General features: G+C 45.7%; 1 protein-coding gene across 2 annotated transcripts in view; it reads right to left on the bottom strand.

The window, feature by feature from the left end:
- The window catches only part of LOC123997218 (prolyl 3-hydroxylase 2-like), a 108362-nt gene extending 86421 nt beyond the window's left edge, over window positions 1-21941 (bottom strand). The window contains exon 1 of one of the 2 annotated variants that reach the window (XM_046301383.1): window positions 21214-21941. In XM_046301383.1, the coding sequence (XP_046157339.1) occupies window positions 21214-21633 (420 nt within the window). In that variant the 5' untranslated portion in view covers window positions 21634-21941. The remainder of the gene's footprint in view (window positions 1-21213) is intronic. The other variant, XM_046301389.1, reaches the window with a different exon arrangement.
- Between the last annotated feature and the right edge of the window lie 1050 nt (window positions 21942-22991).

The raw sequence follows: 22991 nt of genomic DNA, 5'->3' as shown, positions 1-22991 counted from the left end.
AAACCAGATGGGATGGCATATCCCTGCAGAATGCTGTGGTAGACATGCTGGTTAAGTGTGCCTTGAATTCTAAATAAATCACTGACAGCGTCACCATCAAAGCACCCCCACACCTCCTCCTCCATGCTTCACAGTGGGAACCACACATGCAGAGATAATTCATTCACCTACTCTGCAACTCAAAGACACGGCAGTAGGAACCAAAAATCTCAAATTTGGACTCAGACAAAAAGACAGATTTCCACCAGTCTAATGTCCATTGCTCGCGTTTCTTGGCCCAAGCAAGTCTCTTATTATTATCGGTGTCCTTTAGTAGTGGTTTCTTTGCAGCAATTCGACCATGGCGGCCTGATTCACGCAGTCTCTGAACAGTTGATGTTGAGGTGTGTCTGTTACTTGAACTTTGTGAAGCATTTGTTTGGGCTGCAGTTTCTGAGGCTGGTAACTCTAATGAACTTATCCTCTGCAGCAGAGGTAACTCTTTCCTGTGGTGATCCTCATGAGAGACAGTTTCATCATAGCGCTTGATGGTTTTGTAGCTGCACTTGAAAAAAACTTTCAAAGTTCTTGAAATTTTCCAGATTGACTGACCTTCATGTCTTAAAAGTAATGGACTGTTGTTTCTCTTTGCTTATTTGAGCTGTTCTTGCCATAATATGGACTTTTAGCAAATAGGGCTATATTCTGTAAACCACCCCTCCCTTGTCACAGCACAAATGATTGTCTCAAACGCATTAAAGAAATAAATTCCACAAATTAACAAGGCACAGCTGTTAATTAAAAAGCATTCCAGGTGACTACCTCATGAAGCTGGTTTAGAGAATGCCAAGTGTACAAAACTGTTATCAAGGCAAAGTGTAGCTACTGAAGAATCTCAAATATATTTTGATTTGTTACTACATAATTCCATGTGTTATTTCATAGGTTGATGTCTTCACTACTTTTCTGCAATGTAGAAAAAAATAAATAAAAAATAAAGAAAACCCTGGAATGAGTAGGTGTACAAACTTTTGACTGATACTGTATATACAGTACCAGATCAATGTGAGGTATTTATGTACATGAAGGGATCCCGAGTGGCGCAGCGGTCTAAGGCACTGCCTCTCAGTGCAAGAGACGTCACTGTAGTCCCTGGTTCCAACGCAGGCTGCATCCCATCTGGCTGAGATGGGGAGTCCCATAGGGTGGTGCACAAATGGTCCAGTTTTGGCCGGGGTAGGCCATCATTGTAAATAAGAATTTGTTCTTAACTGACTTGCCTAGTTGAATAAATAAATGAAACCAGGGTAAAGTGACTAGGCATCAGGATAGATAATAATAAGAGTAAAATGAAGACTGTAACAGCAGTATATGATAAGTATAAAAGTGTGAGTGTGTACTGTATATAGTGCATAGTTTTGTGGGTTAGTGCAGATAGTCCCCTTCACTATTTAGCAAGTCTTATGGCTATTTATTAGTATCATGGTTTGAGGATAGAAGCTCTCTCGGAGCCTGTTGGTCCGAGAGCCGATGCTCAGGGACTGTTTGCCGAAGGTAGCAGATTGAACAGCCTATGGCTTGGGTGGCTGGAGCCTTTGGCAATTTTTCAGCCCTTCCTCTGACAGCACCTGATATAGAGGTCCTGGATGGCAGGGAGCTCAGCACCAGTTATGTACTGGTCTCTCCGCACCACCCTCTGTAGCACTTTGTGGAAGAGGGTGGTAGATTTAACATACCAAGCAGTGATGCTGCCACTACAGCCCCATCGATGTGGATGGGGGTGTGCTCTCCCCTCTTTCTCCTCTAGTCCACAATCATCTCCTAACGATGAGGGAGAGGTCGTTGTCATGGCAACACTGACAAGTCTCTGACCTTCTCCCTGTAGGCCGTCTCTTCGAAAGCGCTTGAGGTGCCCCCATCCTGAGGGTCAGCATGGCGGAGGTGTTGTTGCCTACCACCATCACCTGGGACTGTCCCGTCAAGAAGTCCAGGATCCAGTTACAGAAGGAGGTGGTAAGTCCCAGGATCCCCAGCTTGGTGATTTAATTAAATTTACATTTATTTAACTAAGCAAGTCAGTTAAGAACAAATTCTTATTTACAATGACGGCCTAGGAACAGCGGGTTAACTGCCTTGTTGAGGGGCAGAACAAAGATTTTTACCTTGTCAGCTCGGTGATTCGATCTAGCAACCTTTGTTACTAGTCCAACACTCGAACCACTAGGCTACCTGCCGTCCATCTGGCCCGGCGGCCATGCGAGTCTTCAACTGCTTAAAAAGTTTCTCACATCGGCCATGGAGAGCAAGATCACGCAGCGTTCCAGAACAACAGGTGCTTTCGTGCAAGACTCAGTGTTGTATTCCTCAAAAAGAACATAAAACACATTTAGCTTGTTTGGGAGTTCTGCATCGCTGGGGCCCAGGGAATCGTTTTGCTCCACCACTCTGGGAACTATGGTGCCTCCTCTGCCTCCAACTCCAGGCAGCACTGTTATGACATTTAAATTAATGTAAGTGATAAATCCCCCCCCCCTTGACAATTAAATTGTCTGAAATGCAATAGTCGCACGCTTTTGAACACAAAAAATGTGATTATTTTGCACAAATCAAATTTAGAATGAAGCTAATATTGACACAACAGGTGAGCATGTACTGTAAATGAAAAGCAACAATGGACGCTTTCATAGACGGTAATAACCTACATTACCGAGTTAATTTCTCCCTAAAAAGCTATAAAAGGCTGGTTGTTTAATATCCAACAATCTGTCCAACCACGGTTCAAATACCATGGTGGAACAATGGCATATTGTACTTCTCTTCTGATTCAGACTGAATCAGTCTGCTAGGAGACAGTCTTGGGAAATGGACCCAATTTTCTCATTAATGTCATAGCTGGTCTGTCCGGTATGCATCAGGAGTTAGCCATCTGCTAGAGGCCACAAAGCGAACAGTGAAGTGAGGCTCACCATCAGCTCAGCCCCATAAAAATACATTCCACCCTGATGAAGAGATGCTTGCAGTCCCCACATAGAGAACCAGACCACTCATTGGTCCTTCTGTTTGTTTCACCGATGCTTAGCAACCAGCCTCAGAGGTTAATCGTGACTGCGTCCTACTGTGTAGAACGTGACTGTGTCCTACTGTGTAGAAGTATTTATTCACTCAGGCAAAGCATGGAATGGTTTGGTTTGAGGGTTCCCCTCAGAAATTCCTATTGCATGAGAATAGTGAGGACCAAAATTACTCAAATTGACTTCACTCAGTTACACAATGTAGGTCTGCCTTACAATTTATTTAAGTAATGAATATTAACATTTGTGTACAGTAGGCCACCAAGATCCCAGTGTCTCTCTCTCTCTTGCATAAGCATATGGAGTAAACATGTGAAAAGTATTTAGGAATAAGCACCTATAATTAACTGAAACCACATAACTATCGTGCATACCCTTATTTAGATCATTAAGAGAGAATATGTTTGGGCTTAACTTTACAAGAGTTTAGGGTTAACTAGTAAACCAACATCAAAGCCAGCCTCTGAAACTATGAGCCCCATCAAATGTCTAAGATGTCAGCTTTTTATGAAACTGTAGTTCCACAGAAATGATTCCACTGAACCAGCAAGGTCCCCACATCCTGGAAAATGCTGCTTCACCCTTAATCTTCTGCTCTAACCCGGAGAACACTTCAGAGCATATCTGAGAAAGCTCCTGAGAGTCATTTTCAAGTTGAAAGATGGCAGGAGAATTGAGAGAATTGCCCAGATGATTGTTTTCCGGATGTTCTGAGGAAATGCTAGGAGAGATTGAGATGGAGATATCTGATATGGCAATTGAGCTGAAGCCCACTGTACAAGAACAAAAAAAGAGGCATTGTTTTCTTGATTTAATTTCTCCTAGACTGTAAACTGTCTTGCCAAGCATTTGATCTCATGTGGGGCTCCTTCATTAGATAGATACATACTTAGCCCAATTAGTCATATTCTGACATGCCATTGGCAACATGTTCAATATGCAAATGTGAGTAGTTGCTTCGGCATGGCTAAGAAAAAGAAACTGTTTGAGTGTGTCAAGAACTGCATCGCTGCTGTTGTTTTCCCCCAATGTGTATCAAGAATGGTCCACCACCCATAGTACATCCAGCCAACTTTACACAACTGTGGGAAACTTTGGAGTCAACATGGGCCAGCATCCCTGTGAAAAGCTTTCAACACCTTGTAGAGTCCATGACCTGACAAATTGAGGCTGTTCTGAGGGCAAAAGGGGGTGCAACTCAATATTAGGAAGGTGTTATTAATATTTAGTACATTCAGTGTATACAAGCTGTGATGTGCTGAACTAATAATTGTGTTCTCATAACAGGCCTACAGTATATAATCACTTTGAATCCATTTTCTAATCTCATTCAATACGCAAAATAGATCTCTCTGACATCACCGTGTACACAGAAAGGAGTTGTGTAGATCACCAAACATCTATATTTACCAGGCTAATTGGGATGGGAAAGCCTGAGAATTAGGAGGAGCAGCTCTGTGTACACACACCTGACAAGTCTGTTCCGATGGGGACATGCTATAACTATGTGAACCCCCAGAAAAACAGCTGAGAGAACTCTAAACAATATGATCCCAATGAAGAAAAATCTAGGACAATCATTGTCTAAAATTACCCTAACCCCCTCTCTCTGTGGCCTTGAGAGCAGAAGAAGCTCTATACTCAAGGCATAGCTACAATGAAGCCCAAATCTGTGTTAGATTGGAGCCTGACAAAACAAAGCTGCTTCAGAGACAAAACACAGAAATGTAAACATGCCACCCAATAAACATCTTCCTAAGGGACGCGTGGTCAGATACAGCTATTTGATAGCATTAACGTCCGTGAGACTACAAGCAGACAGTTTCTAGAACTCTCTCTTCCTTCACTCCAATCTATTCTGCATGGGGTCTTAAGGGGGGTTTGTCACAATGTTTGAGATTTCACCGCAATGAATCCCTTTCGTTTACTCTCCCATCCTCTACTTTCCAGAGTTTTATGGTCACCTTAGTGCGTAGGCATCCAGGAAGACGTATGCCTTGCCTCTTATTAAGCGCATGTGGACGTCGTTTCGGCAATGCAGTCATTTTCCCTCAAAATCATGACTGGAGACAAAGCCTCGACATACTGTGAAAATTAACTCGAGGAGGGCTTACCCGACCATGTTACACAGCAAGTCTGACTGTGAAAATGAACTTGAGGAGGGCTTACCCGACCATGTTACACAGCAAGTCTGACTGTGAAAATGAACTCGAGGAGGGCTTACCCGACCTTGTCACACAGCAAGTCTGACTTTGAAACTAGCACCCTAATGACAAGTTAATAGCCTGGAAAATAAAGCTGACAGGACCTCATAAAAGTCAAGCGCAGGCGGGCGTTGTAAAAACAGTTGTAAAATAAAACTCTGCACACATGTTTATCGATAGCAGACTACTTGAGCTAATACTTGTCTAAGAATTGTAAGCAGGTTTTACTCTGTTTCAATGGCAGAAGTTTAAAGTGAGAGTGAATCCTTCCTCATTATCCCTCCTTCTCCAAGTAAGCCTTCAGTACTAAATGCAGAGAGCACAGCTAGTGCTGCCTGCTTTCCTGGGAACACGAAAGCAGAGTTTGTTCTAGTTATGTACACATCACAGCATCCATTTGGCAAGGTCTCGATCATGAAGACCAACTGTAAATAGACCTGCTCATTCTCTTCAAATGCACACAACACAATCTACTCCCTTGTTCTGTAATTTGCTGTAGCAGATCTCAGTGGCTAGCCGGTTACATGTCTTCTTTCTACACTGCTTTCAATGCTTTTCAAACAGTCCTCATCTCCTCACTGCAGACAGGGGCACCAGCTGTCTGTCATCTGTGCTGGACTGGTCTGTTCTCTCCAGGAACTAAGTCATTCTAACGAGGAATCTCCACAGCAAGTCGAAAGACTCCACCAGGGAGAGCTAGCTAGTCCTGAGACTCACTACCAGCAAAGATATATTCCATTCCGAATACTTCCAGAGAACACATGTAAAACTTCACTTAACAGGACTCTGACATAAGGGAAACATCAATAGGTTGAACTGGGGGTTAAGCTTGTGGAGTGTCTTTTTATATAGCTAAGACAACAAAAACAAGCCCTGTACAAACAGGGACCATGTGTGGCCCAAGTCAGGGGATCAGCCTGACACTGATGTCTAAGCTGTCACACTCACTGGAGGTTTTCTTCCATATTGGTCAGGGGAGGTTAAGACAAGCAATAGCTACCTCTCCAACCCAACACCGCATGTGGGATCTTCACAGGGTTATGACCTTGGCAGGAAGCAGTCAACTGCATTTGATTGAATCCCAACGAAGAATGCTCAATTCTCATACACCTGATTACTCTCTCCCTAGTGCTATTACTCAGGTTTATTTCACAAGACAAAGGCTTTGTTATCCAAAAGGCATGACCCCAAACCGACTGGTCATCAGGACCTGCCAGATCCCAAGCATCCTCTTCTCAAACTCTCTCCACATCCCACCCATCAACCAAGCTAATCTGCTCGGGGTGCTGTGTAAGCCAGCGGAACATCTTCTTGTGAAATAACTCTATAGAGTCTTTCCGTGAGGGTCATGACATACATAACCCAGAGTTTTGGGGAAGCCATGGGATGTACAGTGAAGGTTCTGCGAGGACATCTGGCCTAAGTGGTAGACGATGCCAACATACACAGACTCTCCCTCAGCACTACGTTTTGTCATAATAACCTAGTGGAAGTCAAGAGTTGCGCACCTGCCACATGTTGGACTTTTCAGCAGGGCTGTCTGGGGAAAGAGTGAAGACAGTGAGACATGGGTCTCAAATAAACTTCATGCAGCTTCAATAACCAAACATCTAAGACAATGGTGCAATAACAATCAATGGGGAAGCCAGCATGAACTTGCTGTATTCCTGTATTCCTGACAAACCGATGTCAAAGCTGATGTGCACACCTATATGATGGAACTTTGCACTACACATGCAACACAGCACTCCTAACCTAGCCCACAATGTCTGCTGTGTGGATTGAGAAGTCAACAATTCGAGCAGTCATTTGAAAGAGTAAGAACATTTCAGCGAGACAAATCAAAAGGCAAAATCCATTAACAACCAACATAATGGAATTCATTGACCTTGACAATCAACCGTTCTCTGTTGTGGGCGATGTTGGCTGTCGCCAACTGGTCGAGCACCGGTACACACTACCAAGTGCACTATTTTTCAGATGTTGCACTACAGCAACAGCATCACAACATACAGACTATGGAACTATTTTCTATCATAGAGTGTTCTGAATTTGCATGTGCAAGCCAAGTGCCACCACTACTATCAGTAGCACTGTCAAAGCTGTATAAAAAAAGTCTGCAAACAAGCACACACCGGCCATGAACAATGTGTTTACAATACTGCGTTGGTAATAAAGCATTATTTGATCGACGCCACTGCTGGGGCAGCTAGCTAGCTAGCTTTAGCTTGGTACTTAGCTAGCACCAATACAACCAGCCTGAAAACAATGACCAGTAGAAACTGCAGTCATTTTCATTATTCTTAGCAATGTTTTAGGAATCTTTGTGAGTAACTATTAGCTAGGTAGCCACTTGCCTATTGAAATTTAACTTCAGTTCATTAAAATAAATAGCTAACCAGCTACTTAACCCTGTTGCCCAAAGCTAACGTTATAATCAGCCAGCTAGTTTCATCTGGCTAATGACACTCGACCGGACTGGGTTATGTGTTGTGAAGCCAGCCACAATAAGGATTAGGCACAACAGTGGAATTTGTGGTTGACCTTCAAAATAAAAGTACCTCTTTGAAAGTGATGCAGAAGGTTAAAATTGGTGGAATCATGCCATATTTAGCAGAGATAATGTTAAACATGGTTGGCATGTGAAGCAATGAAATGGGGTATCAGTCTACTCGGTGACACCCACAGAACACAACTGTGAAGAGTATATGCAAATATTAGCGTTGTAGCTCTTATTGCAGGACTGTGACTGTGTGAAATCACCTCCCCAGTCAGCCTATTGTGTGTTGACATTCATATTGCACTGTACAGCTTTGCCTAAGGACGGGGGATCAATGAAATGGGGTATCAGGCTACTCAATACCCCAAATATTTTTTCAATTTTCTCCAAAACATCCACGCAGTATTGTTTTTCCTCAGGAATAATGTTCAATACACATAGGTTGACAATAAATGTGGCTCAATTCAGTTGTTTCAGAGTCCCGCAATAAGAGCTAAGACGCGAACGTTCTCTGGGTGTCACTGAATAGACTGATACCCCATGTCATTGATCCACAGGTAAGGCTGTACAGTGTAATGAGTATACCCACAATGCAATTCTAAAGTCAAATACAGTGTGATTTCAACAGATTACAATTTGTCAAATTGTAATTTTATAAAATAGCATTCCGACCTCGTTTAGCATCATCTATTCAATTATGGCATAATTCTAATATTTGAATTCATTTGGGGAAGGACATAATTTGCATCCATGAGCTAGCTAGCTGTTTTTATGACCAGCACTGTAGGTGCGTGAGACAACTTTACCAGCATCATAGCATACATATCGTTGAATCGTTGTGACATATGAAATACGAGTGATAGTGTAATCAACGTGTAATAACTACGTTTAAAAAAATTATGGCCGTGTTAAATTATTATGTGATGTGCAGTCATATTCAGGTCCTGATTGGTCAACAAGCTTATTTGACACGTCAAATTGTGTATCTTTTTTTGACACACAAAGACCCAAACGGCGTTTCATAGAAATCCTGGTTGAGAATGGAACAACTGAACAACAAAACAGCACAGCAAGTAAGTGAAATAAATAGGTTTTGATTATGTTTTACTGGTCATTTATGTAAATGCCAAAAAAAAAAAAACACTTTTTGTTCAGTGTGGTGTGTAACCTTTATTTAACTAGGCAAGTCTTAAGGATTACCTCCCTTTTTAAAATTTCACCTAAAATGACAAACCCAAATCTAACTGCCTTTAGCTCCGGACCTGAAGCATGGATATGCATTTTCTTGATACCATTTGAAAGGAAACACTTTGAAGTTTGTGGAAATGTGAAAGGAATGTAGGAGAATATAACACATTAGATCTGTTGAAAAGATAATACAAAAAAAAGGTATTGTTTTGTAGCATCATCTTTGAAATGTAAGAGAAAGGCCATAATGTATTATTCCAGCCCAGATGCAATTTAGTTATTGGCCACTACATGGCAGCAGTGTATGTGCAAAGTTTTAGTCTGATCCAATGAACCATTGCATTTCTATTCAAAATGTTGTATCAATACTGCTCAAATGTGGCTAATTTGTTTATTAATAACTTTTCATGTTCAAAACTGTGCACTCTCAAACAATAGCATGGTATTATTTCACTGTAATAGCTACTGAAAATTGGACAGTGCAGTTAGATAACAATAATTTAAGCTTTCTGCCAATATCAGAAATGTCTATGTCCTGGAAAATGTTATTGTTACTTACAACCTCATGCTAATCGCATTAGCTCAACCATCCCGCAGGGGACCCACCAATCCTGAAGTTCGTTTAACTGTACTAGAATTCTTATAAGGACGCTAAAATGTTAAATATCAGTTATCGGTATCGTTTTTGTTGGGCAAGGAAAGTATTGGATATCGGTGTCGGCCAAAAATGTAATCTCAGTGCATCACTACGTTGCACATTTGGCAGTGGTCTGACAAGAAGGATGGACGTCTGGACAAATTCTGAGCCATGGAGATTAAGGTTGTCTTTTCATGGTGTGTTATAAAGAGCTCCATATCAAGAGTGCAGCCCAGCTTTTCAAAACAGATTGGCCTTTAGTTTGTACTCTATCCCCCCGCTCTCTTTCCCACTCTCTCACACACCACACAGACACACATAGTCATAAACACATGTGTTTGTTATACAGCCTCTCTGAAACTCGGGTCTAGTGTTGATGACAGCATAGAGACCGTGGGTAAACAATGAACACCTCTAATTGAATTTGACAGGAAACAAGCTCATAGCCTGGGGATTGACGAGTGAGAGCTGAGAGCGACTGCACCTCTGACTCACATGTTTTTCACATCATATAGAAACATGAAGACGCATTAACTGTTTAAGTCTTTTCAGCACTAGAGTTGTAAAACTAACTTTTCCCAAATCCCCAGGTTTTCCAGAAATACCCATTAGAATTATAGCAAGATATCCAGAATCTTTAAAACAGGATTCCTAGAAAGGGAAGTTACCTGAATTGTTCAACCCTATTCATCACATAAGACATTGAAGGAGACATGCCATTTCAAAAGGCCTTAAACAATACTAACATAGCTGCCACATTGGACACACGCATCAGAAAGTAGATGTCATCCAACATCGCTACTACATTTGTCCTACTGTCTGATTGGACATGGCTTGCACTACACAGGCCCCAGATCAGCTCCTGCAGTGTGGTTGTGTTGATTGAATCCCAGTAGGTAATCAGAGACATATGGATCTGCTTTGACATCGGAGGACCAGGCCACTGCTATACTATCCCAGCAACATACCAAAGCTCCTCAATTCTCTGTTTCAATGACTGTACACACGAATGGACAAAGCCATCAATCATGTGACACAATTCATTCCTATGTGAAGACTCCCATTTCAAGCCAAGGAAGTCGGTTAAGATGGCGTCTTTTGTGGGAAATGTATGTAGACATAACATGTAGAGTGAGCTACTCCAGGAAGTGACGTTGCAGGCTAACTCAGTGCTGCCCCCTCTTATTGAGCATCTTAACTTAAAGGCCTACAGGGTACTGCAGGCTGCCATTGAGTGATGCAGTAATCTAAGTCACTGCATCTCAGTGTAAGAGGTGTCACTGCAGTCCCTGGTTTGAATCCAGGCTGCATTACATCTGGCCGTGATTGGGAGTCCCATAGGGTGGTGCACAATGGGCCCGGGTTTGGCCGTCATTGTAAATAAGAGTTTTCTTATTACAATAAACCCTTTTAAAAATGTTTTATTAGCAACTGAATTATCCTTATAACTTCTTCTGTGTGTGATTTTAAAATAATCAGTTATAGGAGATACACCAGTTGTAACAGAAGTAATTATTGGTACCATGATTGTTTTTTTATTAAACACTAAGATTGGAAAATGGCAATTCACTATTATGGAAGATGGCAATTCACTATTATGGAAAATGGCAATTCACTATTATGGAAGATCCTGTTTTTTGCAAACAATGCCTGCAGTACCACCATTTGCCTTGAACTTCGTGGCTTCAATGTTAGGGGGTAGTCATCCTCCCTGAGTTTAACTCAATTCACTAGAACAGAGTTCAATTCATCACATGAATGTGCAGCACACAGAGTACAAGCTAGCTAGACTAATCTCAGATGTACAATTAAGCAATGGTCCAGGCTTCACAGAAGATAACATCTATATTTATTTGAAAAAATAAAAAGACGAGGACAATTTCAAAGTCCTTTTCCTCCAAATATTTAAAAATAGAGTGTATTTCCTGCCCCCATGACCTCGATAGCGCCCACCCTAAACACATCAGCTCTCCAGAACTTCCAGGAAATACTGCGCAGGGGAGAAAAGCAACATGAGAACCTAGCTGAATTTATAGCACATGGCCAGGCAGAATTAGCTACAGTATAGACTGATGTAAGATCCCTCAGCAAACTCTGAGAAAGTCCCTTTCCATGTGGAAACTTCTCAGACAAGGGCTTAGTCAATGCTAAAACGGACTCTTTCTTAAATCAAGAACACGATATTAGTCAATGTCATCTTAGTCAAAACCCCAAACTGGTGGTGACTAACTCTGTCCTGCCATTAGTGTACACTACCCAGTGTACACAACCCCCTTCTTATTTCTCCCCACTGTGACAGACTGGACAGTGAGACAAACCCAGGAAGAATCCACCACAGTTAGTCTTTCCCCTCATCATCTCAATCCTCCCCAACCCTAACCCAGCGCTCTCCCTCTACACCTCTCCCTCTACACCCCCTCCACAGCGCCCCCTCCACAGCGCCCTCCACAGCGCTCCTCCACAGCGCTCCCTCCACAGCGCTCCCTCTATGCACTGTGTGTCATTGTGCCAAATTCCACAGCGCACCCTCTATGCACTGTGTGTCATTGTGCCAAATTCCCAGGTTGATCTAAAGCAAGGAGCTGGAACCAATATCAAACAAACAGCAGAAGCACCTGTCCTGCCTTTAGTGTACACTACCCAGTATACACTACCCCTGCTCCTGGATGCAGAAATGAGTGCATGGACAACCAACTTGTCTCTGTGGATTGATTAAGGCTTTACAAATATGTCAACACAGTTGGAAATGTCACTTCCTGGCCAGGTTTCTCTCTTCTCTCTCTCTGCAGCCTCATCTCCCATCGCAAACACTGCAGTCTTCTAGGCAGTGCTTCCCAGCGTCTTCCCTCCTTTCCCATAGCCTTCTGATTGTTAAATGAGGTAGAGAGCATTAGTGTGATGCTGTAACACAGAACAGTTCAATAGGGAGAGTGCTCCCACATTCCTGCTGTGCTGGTATCCGCTCAGAGGCAGTCATGCAGACATAATGATAATGAATTATCAGCAACACCAGGCTCTGCTCTCCCCATGCCAGATACTGCTCTAGAACATTGTGTAATAGAAATGTGGGGGAGATATTTTTCCACTCGAAAAACCCCAGCTTCCAACTCCAACCTTCCTAGCTGGGCTTCCATTCGATGTGGGGATCACTCCTAGCTGGGCTTCCATTCGATGTGGGGACCCCTCCTAGCTGGGGATCCCTCCTAGCTGGGGATCCATTCGGTGTGGGGATCCCTCCTAGCTGGGGTTCTACTCCCTTTCCTTCTCTTCTTGGCTGGTTGGCTAATTGGATCAGTGTGATGACAACGGTTTCAAGGAGACAGATGCCACGATGATCACTAAACTGTTGCGTAGTGGAAAATGAGTCCTAGTAATTGGTTAAGGTCACAAACCCGAGCTCCGGAGAGAGAGGTTTCAGGTTTTATTACACATATGTACGGGATACACCGTCAAACAAAATGCTTACTGGCAGGTTCCTTCTCGACAATGCAACAATAAAAGACAAAGTAAACACTGTGGAACACTGTGGCTTCAAGAACAGCAGGATCCAGACAGTCTGGTGACCTAGTGGGGGGGTTCCCAAACAAAGTGACAATAGGAAATCAGTTTATCCACAATGAGATACATAGCAACGTGCAGTCCAATGTGTCATATGGTGGGCCAGATGGAATTTGCAAAAGCAGACCATCCTCATGTGTCATATAACTTCATGAATTAATTATAAGTCAAAAAGTTGGGCCATCTGGCCTTATTTAGAGCTGTAAATAACCTCTGACCCTAGCCAAATCCCAAATAAATACAGATGTTTAAGTGATTACATTTCCTTCGTTCATTTGTCTCTATAAATGTGTTGCGGTTAATTGGCAATAAATGGTGAACAATAAAGCAATAATTTTCCTAGCCACAAACAAAAATTCAAAACATGGGCATGGGAAACAAGTCACTAAAGAGAGACACCCCCCCCCCCCCAAAACAGCACCTACAGGGCCTATATGGACAGAATGTGGTTAGAATCTTTGGTTCACAACAGTTCACACATCCCTCAGAGTGAGTGGCCTACCGGTCACCCTCCCCAGGATGTTGGAGATAAGCAACATAGCCTAGGAGCCGATGAGACGAGGTCCTGGGAGTCCAGGGCCCGCTGAGGGCTTTTGATCCTGCTGTGGCTTTAGGATGTGGAGCCAGCTCTGGCCAACCACCAGCGACTACTGGGGGCTACCTAGGGCAGAACAAGAGTCTCCCTTTACCTCCTGCACAAGCCTGGCATGTCTCTCCTTTTAGTAAAGCAAACAACTGGAAAACAAAATATTTGCCTGGCTAAATGGTTGGAGAATTGGAACACGCACCAGTCAGACTAGAGTAGAACAGTTGGCGTGTCTGTGTTGGTGTCTGTGGGCCCCTCTGCTGCCAGGCCCGAAAGGGGCCATTATGCCAGAGAGCGGGTCCAGTGGTGAGTGTGCGAGGCTGGAATGTTAAATAGTGGAGGAATGTTGTATATTTTCACAAACACCAGCGTGCACGTGCCCCTGACTCGACAACGCCGCGAACGCGGCCCCGGCTCGACAACACGTACGCCCCCAGCTCCCAACGCGCACGCCCCTGGCTCGACAACACCGCGAACGCGGCCCCAGCTCGACAACGCGCACGCCCCCGGCTCGACAACACCCACACGCGCACGCCCCCGGCTTCGGCTCGACAACACCCACACGCCCCCGGCTCGACAACACCCACACGCCCCCGGCTCGACAACACCCACACGCCCCCGGCTCGACAACACCCACACGCCCCCGGCTCGACAACACCCACACGCCCCCGGCTCGACAACACCCACACGCCCCCGGCTCGACAACACCCACACGCCCCCGGCTCGACAACACCCACACGCCCCCGGCTCGACAACACCCACACGCGCACGCCCCCGGCTCGACAACACCGCGAACGCGCAGCCAACTCGACACACACTCACTGAGCCTGCTCTTATCGATAAAGTCGTATTAGGCCAGCCAATAGGAATGCCTCAGATCTACCTTTGTACCTCAAGGTGATATGTCACATTTTAGCCAGTTCATAAAGACATCAACACGCTGGGAGACATGCAGAGACATGTGGAGGAGGCTATCTAGAAAACAGCCATGGAGACATTAGTTAACGCCTTGTTTTGAGCCTACTATTATTTTATCCTGTTTTCTCCCCAATTTTGTGGTATCCAGTTGTTTTTTTAATAGCTACTATCTTGTCTCATCGCTACAACTCCCGTACGGGCTCGGGAGAGATGAAGGTTGAAAGTCATGCGTCCTCCGATACACAACCCAACCAAGCCGCACTGCTTCTTAACACAGCGCGCATCCAACCCGGAAGCCAGCCGCACCAATGTGTCGGAGGAAACACTGTGCACCTGGCAACCTTGGTTAGCGCGTACTGTGCCCGGCCCACCACAGGAGTCGCTGGTGCGTGATGAGACAATGATATCCCTACCGGCCAAGCCCTCCCTAACCCGGAAGACGCTAGGCCAATTGTGGGTCGCCCCACGGACCTCCCGGTCGCGGCCGGTTACGCCAGAGCCTGGGCGCAAACCCAGAGTCTCTGGTGGCACAGCTGGTGCTGCAGTACAGCGCCCTTAACCACTGCGCCACCCGGGAGGCCCTTGAACCTATTATTCTGCTTGAAAATATCATAATACGTTTTCCCTTTGAGCACAGATTTATAGGGCTGGGCCAACGCCATGCAAACTACAGTACATGACCTAAACATGCCCCCTATTATGATGATGATGATTACTATAATACACTGAGTAGACAAAACACCTGCTCTTTCCGAGAAACACCTGCTCTTTCCATGACAGACTGACCACATGAATGCTATGATCCCTTGTTGATATCACTTGTTAAATCCACTTCAAAATCAGTGTAGATGAGGAGACAGGGTAAAGAATGATTTTTAAATGTCTTGAGACAATTGAGATGAGGATTGTGTATGTGTGCCATTCAGAGGCTCAATGGGCAAGACAGGAGAGCTAAATGCCTAACGGGGTGTGGTAGTAGGTGCCAGGAACGGAGTGTCAAGAACGGCAACGCTTCTGGGTTTTTCACGCTCAACAGTTTCCCGTGTGTATCAAGAATGGTCCACCACCCAAAGGACATACAGCCAACTTTACACAACTGTGGGAAGCATTGGAGTCAACATGGACCAGCATCCCTGTGGAACACTTTTGACAGTTTGTAAAGTCCATGCCCTGATGAATTGAGGCTCTTCTGAGGGCAAAGGGGGTGAAACTCAATATTAGGAAGGTGTTCCTAAAGTTTTGTACACTCAGTGTAGACCTTAACACTAGAACCGCTGGGTGTCGACGGACCACTCCCCACCCCCCTTCAAGCTAATGAGCAGTCATTCTGACTGCCACGTTCTAACAGTTTAATTTAATTTAGCTGTTCTCTTTTCCTAACAGTTGACACAATTTTGGTAACTTTCACTTGATACTTGACATACTTTTGTTTGGTTTGTTGTGCGTAATCGTCTCCGGTTCTCACTTTATCGTGTCCCTGTCATCTTGTCATTCTTCAGCACTGTTGTGCTGTACCATGGCTGTGCAGGTGCCTTATTTGGTGCAGAGGGAGGGAGCTCCTGTATTTGTTCATGGGGACGGGCCAGACTTGTTTTCTTTGCAAGCAACTTGTTCGCCATTGACAGTGAAGTGACGAAATTGTCCATGGTGACATTAAAGTTCAACAAGCCTCACCACCACATTCTCAGACACTTGCTCACCTGCTGCCAAATGTGGATATTTTCCCAGATATTAAAAGCTGTTCAGCATGTACAATTACGCACGCTGTCACTGTGTGGCCTTCTCCAAGTAGGTCAGAATAGACTACTGCTTTTATTTAGTGGACTGATATCGGGTACATACCACTTTAAGATTAGAATGGATCAAAATAATAAATGGCCAGACCTGTCCTTCATTCACAATTGGTGATTGCATAATTATTCATCGTTCGCTTCATTAACTCGCCCATTCTACCCCATCATAATTTTCTTAATGTATTTAATCTGCTGTTATATGTGTGAAATTTGTTTCGGGAATACTTTAGGTTCAGTTGAGGCAATTATCAGGGTGATTATCAGATGCACTTTTACCAGTCAGAAGACGGAGCAAGGCCCTACTGTCGGAAGAAGAAGGAGCAGGGCCCTACTGTCGGAAGAAGAAGGAGCAGGGCCCTACTGTCGGAAGAAGAAGGAGCAGGCCCTACTGTCGGAAGAAGAAGGAGCAGGGCCCTACTGTCGGAAGAGAAGGAGCAGGGCCCTACTGTCGGAAGAAGAGGAGCAGGGCCCTACTGTCGGAAGAAGGAGGAGCAGGGCCCTACTGTCGGAAGAAGGAGGAGCAGGGCCCTACTGTCGGAAGAAGGAGGAGCAGGCCCTACTGTCGGAAGAAGGAGGAGCAGGCCCTACTGTCGGAAGAAGGAGGAGCAGGCCCTACTGTCGGAAGAAGAAGGAGCAGGCCCTACTGTCGGAAGAAGGAGGAGCAGGCCCTACTGTCGGAAGAAGGAGGAGCAGGCCCTACTGTCGGAAGAAGGAGGAGCAGGCCCTACTGTCGGGAGAAGGAGGAGCAGGACCTACTGTCGGAAGAAGGAGGAGCAGGCCCTACTGTCGGGAGAAGGAGGAGCAGGCCCTACTGTCGGAAGAAGGAGGAGCAGGCCCTACTGTCGGAAGAAGAAGGAGCAGGCCCTACTGTCAGAAGGAGGAGCAGGCCCTACTGTCAGAAGAAGAAGGAGCAGGCCCTACTGTCAGAAGGAGGAGCAGGCCCTACTGTCAGAAGGAGGAGCAGGCCCTACTGTCAGAAGGAGGAGCAGGCCCTACTGTCAGAAGGAGGAGCAGGCCCTACTGTCAGAAGGAGGAGCAGGCCCTACTGTCAGAGGAGGAGCAGGCCCTACTGTCAGAAGGAGGAGCAGGCCCTACTGTCAGGCCCTACTGTCAGAAGAAGAAGGAGCAGGCCCTACTGTCAGAAGAAGAAGGAGCAGGCCCTACTGTCAGAAGAAGGAGGAGCAGGCCCTACTGTCAGAAGAAGGAGGAGCAGGCCCTACTGTCAGAAGAAGGAGGAGCAGGCCCTACTGTCAGAAGAAGGAGGAGCAGGCCCTACTGTCAGAAGAAGGAGGAGCAGGCCCTACTGTCAGAAGAAGGAGGAGCAGGCCCTACTGTCAGAAGAAGGAGGAGCAGGCCCTGTCAGAAGAAGGAGGAAGGCCCTACTGTCAGAAGAAGAGGAGCAGGCCCTACTGTCAGAAGAAGGAGGAGCAGGCCCTACTGTCAGAAGAAGGAGGAGCAGGCCCTACTGTCAGAAGAAGGAGGAGCAGGCCCTACTGTCAGAAGAAGGAGGAGCAGGCCCTACTGTCAGAAGAAGGAGGAGCAGGCCCTACTGTCAGAAGAAGAAGGAGCAGGCCCTACTGTCAGAAGAAGAAGGAGCAGGCCCTACTGTCAGAAGGAGGAGCAGGCCCTACTGTCAGAAGGAGGAGCAGGCCCTACTGTCAGAAGGAGGAGCAGGCCCTACTGTCAGAAGGAGGAGCAGGCCCTACTGTCAGAAGGAGGAGCAGGCCCTACTGTCAGAAGGAGGAGCAGGCCCTACTGTCAGAAGGAGGAGCAGGCCCTACTGTCAGAGGAGGAGCAGGCCCTACTGTCAGAAGGAGGAGCAGGCCCTACTGTCAGAGGAGGAGCAGGCCCTACTGTCAGAAGGAGGAGCAGGCCCTACTGTCAGAAGGAGGAGCAGGCCCTACTGTCAGAAGGAGGAGGGCCCTACTGTCAGGCCCTACTGTCAGAAGGAGGAGCAGGCCCTACTGTCAGAAGGAGGAGCAGGCCCTACTGTCAGAAGGAGGAGCAGGCCCTACTGTCAGAAGACTGTCAGGCCCTACTGTCAGAAGAAGGAGCAGGCCCTACTGTCAGAAGAAGGAGGAGCAGGCCCTACTGTCAGAAGAAGGAGGAGCAGGCCCTACTGTCAGAAGAAGGAGGAGCAGGCCCTACTGTCAGAAGAAGGAGGAGCAGGCCCTACTGTCAGAAGAAGGAGGAGCAGGCCCTACTGTCAGAAGAAGGAGGAGCAGGCCCTACTGTCAGAAGAAGGAGGAGCAGGCCCTACTGTCAGAAGGAGGAGCAGGCCCTACTGTCAGAAGGAGGAGCAGGCCCTACTGTCAGAAGAAGGAGCAGGCCCTACTGTCAGAAGAAGGAGCAGGCCCTACTGTCAGAAGAAGGAGGAGCAGGCCCTACTGTCAGAAGAAGGAGGAGCAGGCCCTACTGTCAGAAGAAGGAGGAGCAGGCCCTACTGTCAGAAGAAGGAGGAGCAGGCCCTACTGTCAGAAGAAGGAGGAGCAGGCCCTACTGTCAGAAGAAGGAGGAGCAGGCCCTACTGTCAGAAGAAGGAGGAGCAGGCCCTACTGTCAGAAGAAGGAGGAGCAGGCCCTACTGTCAGAAGAAGGAGGAGCAGGCCCTACTGTCAGAAGAAGGGCCCTACTGTCAGAAGGAGGAGCAGGCCCTACTGTCAGAAGGAGGAGCAGGCCCTACTGTCAGAGGAGGAGCAGGCCCTACTGTCAGAAGAAGAGCAGGCCCTACTGTCAGAAGAAGGAGCAGGCCCTACTGTCAGAAGAAGGAGGGCCCTACTGTCAGAAGAAGGAGCCCCTACTGTCAGAAGAAGGAGCAGGCCCTACTGTCAGAAGAAGGAGCAGGCCCTACTGTCAGAAGAAGGAGCAGGCCCTACTGTCAGAAGAAGGAGCAGGCCCTACTGTCAGAAGAAGGAGCAGGCCCTACTGTCAGAAGAAGGAGCAGGCCCTACTGTCAGAAGAAGGAGCAGGCCCTACTGTCAGAAGAAGGAGCAGGCCCTACTGTCAGAAGAAGGAGCAGGCCCTACTGTCAGAAGAAGGAGCAGGCCCTACTGTCAGAAGAAGGAGCAGGCCCTACTGTCAGAAGAAGGAGCAGGCCCTACTGTCAGAAGAAGGAGCAGGCCCTACTGTCAGAAGAAGGAGCAGGCCCTACTGTCAGAAGAAGGAGCAGGCCCTACTGTCAGAAGAAGGAGCAGGCCCTACTGTCAGAAGAAGGAGCAGGCCCTACTGTCAGAAGAAGGAGCAGGCCCTACTGTCAGAAGAAGGAGCAGGCCCTACTGTCAGAAGAAGGAGCAGGCCCTACTGTCAGAAGAAGGAGCAGGCCCTACTGTCAGAAGAAGGAGCAGGCCCTACTGTCAGAAGAAGGAGCAGGCCCTACTGTCAAGAAAAAGAGGAGCAACGGTGGAAAAACTTTTTTTTTTTAAGTGACATGCCCTCATAAAACTGGTTATAACTCCACTCCAGTTCTGTTTGTGATATTAAGATTCTAACAAGCACAGTGTGTTATGTAGACTTATATAGGACAAGTCAATGAAGTAAGGGGGCTTGACTTTTTTTTTTTTTTTAAATGGCAGAGTAATAGCAACTATAAAATCATGACCAGTGAAAATGACTGCTTTAGCGGTTCTAATGTTAAAGAGGAGAGGTGAGCGGTGAACGGGGCACTTGAGATTTCTTCACAGTTCAAATAGATCTTGATCAAATAGATTTGATGTTGTTGGTGCTTTAGAGATGGGAATAATTTGCTATTTTTGAAATGTTGCTCGGCAGGCATATACATGTTTGTGTTTTTAGACAGTCCAATGTGAAATCTGGATTTGAGGGGCGCCACCATGTAATCCAGGCTGTATCACATCCGGCCGTGATTGAGTCCCATAGGGCAGCAAACAATTGGCCCAGGGTCGTTGGGGTCTGGCCAGGGTAGGTGTCATTGTAAATAAGAATTTGTTCTTAACCAACTTGCCTAGTTAAATAAATACAAATATAAGTAATCAGATACCAGTGTAGTAGTGTCTGTGTAATGGGCTGGTTGGTTATCGAGGAGTAACTGGCAGCCAAAGCAAACACATACACACTTCTGTGGCTGCTGCCAGCTGTTGGCATGACATGGCACACCATCGGGCCATAAAAACAGGAACCGTGAAATTCTCTGATGGAGAACAAGTTCACCGATGTGTGTACCTGTTTCGATTCAATGGCAGAGGTATTGTCTGGACAACGTTATGAATGAATGCTGGGAGAGACATAGTGGGGGAGGTGCCATCACAATTCCATAACTTGCGGTGTGTGTAGGCCTACTATGGATGTGCATGCGTGTTTGAGAAAGTCGTGCTAGCTTTAGAGAAATAGTACGTTTTGTGAAGATGCTTCATATAACTGACGGAAATTACCCGCTTATAGTGTCGGACATGTGCTACTATAGCCCGTTGTGTTATATTTACGCTAGTAATTAGATACAGTAGGGATGGGGAAAGACAGTTTTACTCAAGTCCCCAAAATGATTTGCAACAAAACTGATACAGTAGGCTATACCAGATATACTTGAGCGTAACATTGTGTATTTTCTCCCGTCGCTACGGAAAGGACAACACTGTAACACAGCCAACAGCTCACCGGGTAGAAACGGCGTCACGTTGCTCAGCAGCAGCTGGGTGAGAATACAGCTTATTGCAGTGGCCTGTGTAGGACACCGAATGATGCACTGTAGCCTAATAAAGATGACTAAATATAATAAATAACTACATCAAAAGTTGTTGGTGAGATTTACTAAAAAATATTTTACCTTCTGATAAGCCAACTGAAGATAGTTGTACGGGATTCGCCTGTGGAAATCCTGGATGACATCCTCGCTGATTTTGTGCATGGACTGTGTTCCAACTTTTTCTTCAATGCACTCGTTCTGACAATAGGATCTTCGGAGAACCACGTCAAAGAACTGCAGGTCCATGGAGGCGGAATCAAACGGGTGCTGGTTCTGGCATCTCAGCCGACATCGGACTTTAGTCTGGCGGACTTCTGCGTAGCTTCTGAGCGCACCCTCCATGTGTCGCACCACATCTTTATAGTCATTTCTGTAAAATGCTTCGACGGCATTGTTGTATAAAAGGTCGTAGGGCTCCAACGAACCATATGAAGAAGACAACAACAGCGCTTGAAGAGTAATCGACAAGATACTACCAATGGAAAAATGCACAACATCCATCTTCGGCGTTAGTTATCTTTTTTTCACGCGCACCAGTTTGCACAAGCTCCTCCGTTCTGTGATAAAATGACCAGGGCAGCTTGCGGAGTCCAGATAGAAGATGCGATAGTCACGTGGTAGGCTAAACGTTGAACAAGGTTTGCTTCCCATTCAATGAGTCTTTTGGCAGATGTTCCGGACGGTAATGGCGGGGCGTAAATGGGACTACTTCAGTCAAGGAAACATTTTCTGTAATGATCCCCCCCACTCTCGCTCCACTAACTCCGACCTCTCTGCAATTAAATCAATGGTGACATCTCACTGAGTTCTTACGATATTAGCAGTCATTTGACACAATTGTAAAGTTACTAGACTAAGCTTTATGAATTGCCGGATGGCACTACATGAAATAACTATTTTATCATAGCAACAATCAGCCTAAATCTATAGGCTACTTCACAACAAAACGTATAAATCTTAACTGGACGTAGCCTACTGTTTAGTGTCATGTAGATCTAGAATATGTACTAGGGATACAGTAACTACTGTTCAGTTTCAGCGTTATATAGTACAGTTGGATAAGGCTGCGCTACAGGTCTACCTTCTAGTCTATATTTTCCTACAAATACACAAGTTTGGCGACACAATGTTAAATGGGACTCTTTTCGTTCCCTGTTTCCTTTAACCAAACATGTTCTGAGATCGAATAATGGCTAGAGTGGAACAACGCCACGGTACCTCAGATCTCCAGTAACAAGCTCTGAAAATGTTCAATCACTGTATATTGTCTCCCCCTACTGGTCCCAATACTCTTTCTAGTACTTTCTACAGAGCTTCGTTACTTGCCCCTATGGCATATACAGGTAACTGCCAAAATAAATAAAACAAGGAAATATATTGAAAGCAGGTGCTTGCACAGGTGTGATTCCTGAGTTAATTAACATCCCATCATGCTTAGGGTCAATAACCAGTTGCCCATTATGTTGGTTACCATGGCTAGAAGAAGATATCTCAGTGACTTTGAAAGAGGGGTCTCAAAAGAGCATAGGGGGTTTAAAGGCTTGTGTGTGTGTGTTTCTGCCCTTGTGGGTACCAGAAGTCCTCACCAGGATAGTAAAACAAGGAAAATTGGGAGACATTTGAGGAAAAATGCTATTTTAGGCTTAGAGGTTAGGTTTGGGGTTAGGATTAAAGGGTTAAGGTTAGGGAAAATAGGATTTTGGATGGAAATCAATTCCTTGGTCCCTACAAGGATAGCAATACAAAAAAAGTATCAGTCACCACAACTAAGACCAATTGGAACACTTATGGGAGATTCTGGAGCAGCGCCTGAGACAGTGTTTTCCACCACCATCAACAAAACACCAAATGATAGAGTT

This window comes from Oncorhynchus gorbuscha, linkage group LG02 (assembly GCF_021184085.1).
Source record: "Oncorhynchus gorbuscha isolate QuinsamMale2020 ecotype Even-year linkage group LG02, OgorEven_v1.0, whole genome shotgun sequence".
Classification (NCBI taxonomy): domain Eukaryota; kingdom Metazoa; phylum Chordata; class Actinopteri; order Salmoniformes; family Salmonidae; genus Oncorhynchus; species Oncorhynchus gorbuscha.
Note: the sequence above shows the minus strand (reverse complement) of the source record. Positions and strands in the feature narration are given on the sequence as shown.